Here is a 10,000-nt window from a genome sequence, read left to right as displayed (position 1 = left end):
CATGTAGTCACACCCTACCAGACACACACACACACACACGCACACGCACATGCACACACACAGTAAAACAGAGAGAGCAATTGCCCCTAGGGTTGAGTAATGCTCGGGTGAGCTTGCACACAGAACTACACACACAGTCTCTCACACACACACACACACACACACACACACACACACACACACACACACACACACACACACTCAAACACACACACACACACACACACACACTCAAACACACACACACACACTCAAACACACACACACACACACACCTGTTCACTAACAAATTAATCACAGCCACACATGGGTGTCCAAACCCAGGTCAACCAGAACCACCTTTCTTAAAACCTCATAAGCTATACCGTAAATACTGTTAAATGGACTGGGTCTGTGTATGTGTCTGTGTATATTTCCAGGCTTGTGTGTGTCTATAATTAAATCACCATTTTTCAACATTAAATTTTTAATATAAACCAAATATGCCATTTGATGATCGCTTTTACAGAAACTATTTTTTAGTTGAATATATGACACATTAGATATAAAAGTATTTGATATAGAGTATAGAGTATATAGATACAGAGTATTTGATTATTTTCTCTTGATACCAATAACAATATTTTGGCTGGCTGATCATCCCTAATTATCGCCTTATTCTGTCAGGCTACTCCCAAGTTGTTAAGGGCTTAGCATGCGCAGAAGCTGTCAGATGTCATACATTCTCGAGCTTCAAAATAAATATTGAGGTGAAACAGTAGGACTCCAAAGACAAGAATTGACACTAGAGTATGGACGTATGGATCATGCGCTGTGATTTACACAAACTATCACACACACACACACACACACACACACACACACACACACACACATACATACATACATACATACATACATACTTACACCTTCACTTAACTCCAGACGCTCCTATAGCCTTCCCCTCCACTTAAAGTGATTTACTGTTCATTCCTTCTGTCTCGCCTCCCCTTGGGTGTGGGTGTGGGTGTGGGTGTGGGTGTGGGTGTGTGTGTGTGTATGTGTGTGTGTGTGTGTGTGTGTGTGTGTGTGTGTGTGTGTGTGTGTGTGTGTGTGTGTGTGTGTGTGCGCGCGCGTTCTTACTATTTCAGATGAGAAATGTAGACCCATCACTTTTTCGAACGTACAATTGAAACATGCGTCTGGCAAAAACGTTTTGAAACGGTTTCAAAAAGGGTTCAACAATGGCTGTTCCAATCACCTCAGCTTGAGTCTGCTTTTGACCGAAATGAAGCCTTTCAGCGTCTACATGACGGTGTGTTTCTCTTGCAGGAGTCTGGCCTGTGCAGCCATGCTGATGTGTGATTATCCATTAAAGACAGACATGGAAACGGTGAGAATGCACGGACCTGATTTAATGTATGCATGTGCACGTTTGGTAGTGATCGCGTGTTTTTCCCCTTAACCATTTGCATTACCAACACAAGTCCAGACATGTTTAATAATGCCGCACGATAACTCTGGCTTACACACACACGCACGCACGCACGCACGCACGCACGCACACACACACACACACACACACACACACACCCGTGCTACGTGTCTAGACAGACTGGTGCCCACATTCCACTTTTTCCGGGACAAACAGCCAGTGGTACAGTAGACATTAGCAAACAATGGACACACAAACACAGACACACACACACACACACACACACACACACACACACACACACACACACAGCTACTACATCACTAATATACATCACTGCCATCTAAACATTTATGCAACACGGCTTTAAACAATTTGGTCTGGCTTTGTAAGATTGGGCCGATAAGATATATTTTGGAAGTGACTCAATCTCTCCCCTCCGCTCTCCACCTTTTTTGTCTCCACACCTCTTTTTATTTTCCCTATTCCCTCCCTCAGTCACTATACCCATCGTTAGTGAAAACCCCGGAGACCTACGGCATGATCTTCTCGCACCTGGCCGGCACCGCCCAGCTCTACCCCAACCCCACCAGCACCTTCGCCCAGTCCCACGCACTGTCCCACGCCCTCCCCAGCGGCCCCAACCACACCACCCAGCTGGAGCCCGTGGACCTCTCCCTCAGCAAGCGCTCTTCCTCCAACTCCTCCTCCTCTTTCTCCTCCTCCCCACCGTGCTCCTCCTCTCCTTCCCCGGCGTCCCTGCGCAGCTCCCCTCCATCTCCCTACAGTTCCGGGAGCCGTGCGTCCCCCCGCTGCTCCCCCCTGGCCCACCCGCGGTCCCCGCCCTTGGTGGCCCTGCCTCCCCCGCCCTCCCTCCACTACCCCACCGTGCTGACGCCGCTGATGGGCTCAGGCACGGGGGTCATCCAGGGGACGGGGGTCATGCTGTCCCCGGTCATGCTGCAGCCACTGCCCGTGCTCTACCCCTCCCCCCTCCACCTGCACCAGCCCATCATGATCAGTTCGGCAGTCGCCAACGGTGATGAGGACGTCCACCCCCACCACCATCACCACCAGCATCACCAGCACCACCAGCCGCACCATCACCATCAGCACCAGAGGCGAGCGGGCGGCAGGGAGCACAAGACAGGTGAGACGTCAGTTTAGCACTCATTGTCTTTAGTGCCTTTAAAGTATGGGTATCAGCATAAAATTATGATTTTGTCATCTTGTGATACACAATTTAGTGGCTTACGCTGGTGATGGATGAGGATTTGACCTCAAATACATCATGATATGAGGGTTTAAAGTGGCAATCCGTGAGATTATTTTGTAAAAAAAAAAAACATATTTGATATTTATCCCATGTTTATTCAGCTGGCACTTCATAAGAAACAGCCATTTCAATGTATTTTCATTTTGCATGCACTCCTTTGTACACTTTTTACATTGTCGCTGGCGGGGTCCACCTTTCCCGGCAGAATAGAAAGTGATCGTATAAGCGAAGACGAGGGTAAACCCGGATGTTGGGGGAGAAAAACATTGCAATCTCATGTGGAATTCTTGGACTTCTCATATGGAAGAGTAATTCACCCACTACAGACAATATCATGGATTTCCACTTGAAATATTTGAGAATATTATTTGAGAAGCTTGTGAGTTTTGGTCTACCAAATGACCATATACTTCATCAGTTATATACTTAAACATGGGATTTTTGGCCTTGTGTGTGTATGTTTACCGTACTAAAAAGGTTTACTTAAAACAATACCAACCGGCCCACATCTGACGGTGATTATATATTACCCAGGCCTTCCTACAAAGCCCTCAGAAGTCCAGGGCGACACCCACAACCTGCACAAGCCAATCAAAACGGAGCCTCGCCCAGATCAGGCTCACGACTCATACGGCCGCCACAAGATGACATCACCCTCGGTCATGAGCATTCCACACATCTACAGCGAGTGAGTGATGCACACACACACACACACACACACACACGGGTCCTTCCTAGGGTTGTTTTTAAATTTGGATTTTTCTTCTAATACATGTTATAATCAGTTGAACTATGTGTTTTATGGCGATTCCTCAAGAAATTAAGTAGTTGTTGTTGTATAGGAAATAATAAAATAAATAATCACTTCACCTCCCAAAGACACTCTTGTCTCTCTATTTTGCAGTGTATTGGTCTTTATTCTTCTTTGATAGTGCCAACTGCCTGCCCTCCACTCCGCTCTTTCCTCTTCCTGTCCTTTTACACTCATTGTCCTCTTCTTTATTTTCCTCCCATTCTTACCCTCCGCTTCCATCCTCTTCCCCTCCGTATGCTCATGCCTTTCTCTTCTACTGCTCCTCCTCCAGCCTCACCTCCTCTCCTGTTGCTATAGTAGGTAATAAATAATAAGGGAGTGTGTGTGTGTGTGTGTGTGTGTGTGTGTGTGTGTGTGTGTGTGTGTGTGTGTGTGTGTGTGTGTGTGTGTGTCTGTGTGTGTGTGCGTGCGTGCGTGCGTGCGTGCGTGCGTGCGTGCGTGCGTGCGCAAGGCTTTGTTTATGTCACCGTGCCAACTCTGATATAATTGGACCCTAAACGGGAAGTGGGTGTTTCCACAGCTATCACCACCAACATGCAAACACAAGAGAAATGTTAATGTTTGTATGGTAAATAGGTCAAGCTGACTAGCTGCACATAATGACTGGTTGGCATATGTATCAATTCAGTGGGTGTGGGCGTGTGCGTGTGCGTGTGCGCGTGTGCGTGTGTGTGTGTGTACCTTGTTGTTCCCGGGGATTATTTTTTCGCGCATTCCTTTAGACACAAATGAGCCGTGAGGGTTTCATATTTCAACACTTGACACCTGCTTTCAACTGCCACTTACTGTACACACACATACACAGCACTCAAACACACAAACACACACATACTGTACTCGGACACAACACTGTCTTTCTCCTTTTCTGCACAGCCTGTCCCTGTGTCAATTGTCAGCAACAATTAAAATGTTCAAAATTTTGGATAAATGTTTCAGGCTGTATAAAATTATTATTATTATTGGTTTTGTTGTTTATTTATTATTATTATTATTATTATTGTTGTTGTTGTTTTTACAATTACATTACATTTAGCAGACGCTTTTATCCAAAGCGACTTACCATTATTCAAACACCGACGGACGCAGCCATCAGGAGCAATTAGGGGTTAAGTGTCTTGCTCAAGGACACTACAGCATGCTAGCAGGAGGAGCCTGGGATCCAACCAGCAACCTTTAGATTACTAGACCACCAGCTCTACCTCCTGTGTTGTTGTTGTTGTTGTTGTTGTTGTTGTTGTTGTTGTTGTTGATAATAATGATGATGATGATGATGATGATGATAATAATAATAATAACTTATTGTCATTATTTATTTGTTGTTGGAGTTAATGAACAGGTGAACTACCTACATTCTAACTGCCTAATTTCACCATGGATTTCATACACCACTAGCACCCCTTCCTGGCCAAGTGTGGAATGAGCGCACTTGGCTAAATTGGGTAGAATCTCTGCTACTCCCTGTGAAAGTTGGGAAAACTCTGCATAAAACCTGGTGCCTTAGTCCAAACGGAGATTGTAAATAAATAAAACAAAATAAAATACGAGACTTGATAATTGATCAATTAATTTCACATATCCGTGTAAAACGACATCCCCATAGCGACAAGTACCACATGCAAACATGTGGAAAGTATAAAAATAAATACTATAGTACTATAGTATAGTATATAAAATAAATACTTTAATTTCCGGACTAATAAGCCGCACCCACTGAATTTAAAAAAAATATTTATTTTGAACATAAACAAGCCGCACATGTCTATAAGCTGCAGGTGCCTACCGGTACATTGAAACAAATGAACTTTACACAGGCTTTAACAAAACACGGTTTGTAACAAAAATAAATAGGCTTCAACGAAACACGGTTTGTAACAAAATAAAAAAATTGCGGTGAACAGTAGCCTGCCAAGAAAGACATTTGTCACTATCTTCCCCCTGCTGCGCACTGAAACCACTGAAGTCATCTCCTTCGGTGTCGGTGAGTTGGACAGCCTCAGAATTGCTTCATCCGATGTTGGATCGTTTTCATTGTCGCTCTCGTCACTTTCATCCGGAGCCGAATTCCCCGCTGAGCTCATGCCGCCCTCTTCAGCACGCAGCAGTCCAGCCTTTCCAAACCCGTTGATGAGAGTGGATTTTTTGACAATGCCCCACGCTGTCAGGACCCACTGGCAGACACCACGATGGTCCACCTCTAAAATCCTCAAACTTCATTGCGGTGGCGATTGTTTCGGCTTTCGGTCGGGTCTGCACAGTTGAAACGCCTCGGCCGTCTGCTCTCTGTGTGGTGACCCAGTCTTCGAGCTCGTCTTCTAGTTGGGGCCATCTGCTTTTCTTCCCTCCGAAACCTTTTGTTGTCTTTTTGCACTGAGTCAGTTCCTCACGCTTCTGTTTCCAACGTCGTATCATCGACTCATTAAGGCCAAGCTCCCGTGCAGCAGCTCTATTTCCTTTTCCCTCAGCCAGATCGATCGCCTTCAACTTGAAAGCTGCATCATATGCATTTCTTTGTGTCTTTGCCATGATGAGCGTGTCGAAAATGACGACCGTAAATGATGGGAAGTTTGAGCGCGCTCGATTTAATCTAAACAGTTTCACCTTAACCCGTTCGGCAATTTCATTGGTCTAATGTAAGCTTCCTGCCGCCAAAAAACTGAGCGCCGTCACATAACTGTGTTTTTTGCTCAGCTTTTTGGCGGCATGAAGCTTGTGAAAGCGGTAAAAGTCCATAAATGAGCCGCGTCATTGGATAAGCCGCAAGGTTCAAAGCGTGGATAAAAAGTAGCGGCTTATAGTCCGGAAATTATGGTAGTAACAAACTTGTAATTAAAATAAACAATAAGCAATAGCTCAGACAACATTCTAATCATCTTGTTCGCTCTCTCGCTTTCTCCTTATCCCTCTTCCTCCCTCTATCACTGGACAGGGGTAATAACACCTCGGTAATCGTCCACCCGGGTGCCAAGCATCCTCTACCGGTCGACTCTCCCGACTCGCTGAAGAAAAGGCGGATTCACCGCTGCGATTTCGGAGGCTGCAACAAGGTGTACACCAAGAGCTCCCACCTCAAGGCTCATCGCAGGACACACACAGGTGAGCGGAGTAAAGCCTGCCGATCTGACGGATTTACCATACGCTTAGCATTCCCCCCCCCCCCCCCCCCGGCTCCTCCTCTGACCCCGTTGTCGTCTTTCCCCGCAGGAGAGAAGCCCTACAAGTGCATGTGGGAAGGCTGCACGTGGAAGTTCGCCCGGTCGGATGAGCTGACGAGACACTTCCGCAAGCACACGGGCGTCAAGCCGTTCCAGTGCCCCGACTGCGAGCGCAGCTTCTCCCGCTCCGACCACCTGGCTCTGCACAAGAAACGCCACCTCTTGGTGTGAGACGCCGACGAGAGTCGACATCGAAAGGCAGCGTGGCTTCCAAGTGGGGACTGGTCTGCCGTGGTTGGCAGCCCTAATGCCGGACTATACCACTCTGTGCCTTGCAGAGATATAAGAATTGACCTTGGGGTGTGATTACAGGAAAGGGGAGTTGGGTGTTCCTCAGGGTGCAAGTTTAGGACCCTTATTTTGTTGGCCAGGGCTCGGGAGCTGGTGTTGGCCGTCGAAACATAAAAAATGTCTATGGGTCCATCCAGCCTTCTATTTGACTTCTTCCTCCCATCAGATGAGTTGCCGTCACTTCCCATCTTCCTTTTCGGCCCTTCAAACAAAACAAAATACGGTTTGGCGGCGTCTCAGCTGGACTTTGACCCGCCACTCCAATGCCCGGAAAGACACACAGGACAATCAAGCTTTTATCTTTCACATATAAGCTCTCATGAACGCGCTCACGTTGTCACAATTATACGCATAAGAAGCCATTGAAACACAGTGGATTCAGACACACACACACACACACACGCCTCTAAACATTTGAGGCTGGCAAAAGCTAGCTCGGCCATTATAATGTGAAACCTCTGTTCTTTGTTTCTTTTTTCAACACACAGGAAAGCCTTTAGAATGTATGCCTCCTTGTACCTACTGTGCATCGTGTTCTACCAACAGCGTCATCTCTTTACTCCAGCTTTCATTTCATCGTGCATACCAGGCTCAGAAGCATACATACATGCATTCGTTCAATGTAAAATAAAAAACCAATGCACGTCCAACACAAAACATGCACTTAATGGAAGCAGCTCAGTTTTCGGGCTTGTGTGCTATCTATTTTTTGGCGGAAAGATGAGTATAGGTGGCATTCATTCCCAGAGTGAAGTGTTCATATATTTGTATTTAGAAATGTGAAAAAAACGAAATTGCAACATAGGGGGCATTATTGTACATTAAGGAAAAGACATTCACAGATTGGTTTAAGGGTAGAAGCAATGAATCGTATATGTCTAAGCGTTTTCTTTTATTAAGTGTATGTATCTATGATATTCTTATTTCTTTTTCTTTTTTTTTTTCGGTTTGTGATCAAACAAAGTGGTATTGTTTTTTTTGTTTTCTTTTGTACTACACCTTTATATGGAGTGAAAAGGCGCAAAGCAGGGAACGTTGCTTTTGATTTTGATTTTTATTTTTTTGTGGTCAGGAGCAGGTGAAGGGCTTTTTACTTCAAAGCACTGTGCAGAATCCGTTTTGGAAAAATAAAAAGCTCCCAGAGAGTAGGCCCTTTTCTATTTCCTGATTCAGAAAAGGTGATGGCGCCATTCTCTCGTTTTTGTCAGGCTGCAACAAGGATATTACTAGGTCATCATTTGTTGTACTTTATTTCGCCAGTAATCCTTTCAACCGAGCAAGAGATGCGTGTGTTTTTGGAAGAAAAAAAAAAAAAAAACATACTTCAAATATTAATTTGTGGTGAACAGGAAATAGTTGTACATAGCGTTTTTGTACATTTTAACAGGAGAACATGCACTTTATTGCCGAGAAAAAAAGCCCTATTCCCAAACTTGGATCGTCAGATTAATTTTGCCCTATTGGGAAATCGGGGTTAGTTATGTCCTGGTAATGGTAAAAAGTGGGAGAGACAATTGATTATCTCACGCGCGCGCACACGAACACAAGAACACACACACACACACACGAACACACACACACACACACACACACACACACACACACACACACACACACACACACACACACACACACACACACACACACACACACACACACACACACACACACACACACACATACTGAATGTAGCACCTCTGCAGATCAGATCAGTGTCTTCTCCTGAATATTCTTCACCATTTTGCTTGTCTATGTGTTTTGTTTTTTTTGTATCTCTGCAAATTCTACAAGTTGTAATATATTTTATAAATGATTATTAGACTGAAAGGGCAATTAAAAGTTTTTATTAAGCATGATTTTTATACCCTTATAATAATGGATGATTTTTATACTCATACAAATGGATATTATACGTCTCTATAAAAGTTGTGGCTATTTGAAACCTGTCTTAATCTTACGTTGGCAATTGAAAAGGGAACTGTGTTAAACTGTGAACATACTGTAAAGGTCTTTGCGGTCTTGCATATTATTTTTAAACAAACTATTCATATCGGTCATTAAAGTTATTGAGAATATTTCCACAATCCCGTGTCCTGTCTTGAAATGTATGTGTGTGTGTGTGTGTGTGTGATGAGTAACTGAGCCGACGTGAAGCGGCGGACGTACAGTCCATAGCGCCTGCATGGAAAAATAAACCATCTGCCGATAGGAAAAATGGGTCGAGGGCTCGTCCGGGATTTGAACCCGGGACCTCTCGCACCCTAAGCGAGAATCATACCCCTAGACCAACGAGCCACTTGTACGATTCCCCGAACGCGGGCTTATAGAATACTGCGGTCGGCGGTGTTTTTCCGTTTCGAGGAAAAGTTTTGGTCGTGGGGAAAAACGACATCATCGAACACTCGACGCAGCTTTTTTTTTTTATTGACGCGTTCGTTCAGGGATGTGATCGTTCAGGGTTGATGACGTCACGCCTGCCTACGTGGCCGGGCGGAAGCGGAGCCGCTGCGGAGCTGTCACCAAGCGGTGAGCGTCATTTACACTCACTACACACAATGTGGATGTTTTAACATGAATTTGTTGTTGTTTCAATGAAGGGGGGGGGGGGAAATGGCATTTAAACACATGCGGCCCTTTGGTCGCGGGGCTTTTGCTGTGGTTCGATGACCGGTTGTTTCAGAGTCATCGCGATGCTCGCAACGCCGCGAAGATAGTTTTTAATGTCAGTGATTCAAGGTTTTGGGAGGCGACAGGAGTGGCGCACGAATACAAACGCAGCGTGTACTTCGGAGACCGGGTCACAACATAGTCTTTATCTTTTTATTTTATTTTATTTTTTATTATTTTTTTTTCTCAATTTTAAATAAAAGTCTCGTCGTGCTGCGTGAGTCTCTTTTCCCGTTCCGAGAGTTTTTCCTGTATGTTTTTCGAGCAGACTTTTCGGGGAATGGCAACTGTTGATGAAATGGTTTCCCACGGTGAGGTTTGTAAAA

General features: G+C 45.0%; 2 protein-coding genes across 2 annotated transcripts in view; both read left to right on the top strand.

The window, feature by feature from the left end:
• Positions 1-9,091, top strand: part of klf3 (Kruppel like factor 3 (basic)) — a 16,422-nt gene extending 7,331 nt beyond the window's left edge. The window contains exons 2-6 of the mRNA XM_079999176.1: positions 1,312-1,372; positions 1,913-2,564; positions 3,225-3,378; positions 6,431-6,597; positions 6,706-9,091. Of these exons, the coding sequence (XP_079855302.1) occupies positions 1,331-1,372; positions 1,913-2,564; positions 3,225-3,378; positions 6,431-6,597; positions 6,706-6,887 (1,197 nt within the window). The 5' untranslated portion in view covers positions 1,312-1,330 and the 3' untranslated portion in view covers positions 6,888-9,091. The remainder of the gene's footprint in view (positions 1-1,311; positions 1,373-1,912; positions 2,565-3,224; positions 3,379-6,430; positions 6,598-6,705) is intronic.
• A 347-nt stretch (positions 9,092-9,438) lies between these two features.
• The window catches only part of fam114a1 (family with sequence similarity 114 member A1), a 10,161-nt gene continuing 9,599 nt past the window's right edge, over positions 9,439-10,000 (top strand). Inside the window, exon 1 of the mRNA XM_079998673.1 lies at positions 9,439-9,533. The gene's annotated coding sequence lies outside the window, so the exon portion shown is untranslated. The remainder of the gene's footprint in view (positions 9,534-10,000) is intronic.

The sequence above is a fragment of the Zeus faber genome (assembly GCF_960531495.2).
Source record: "Zeus faber genome assembly, chromosome: 4".
NCBI lineage: Eukaryota > Metazoa > Chordata > Actinopteri > Zeiformes > Zeidae > Zeus > Zeus faber.
This window is presented reverse-complemented; position numbering and strand designations above follow the sequence as displayed.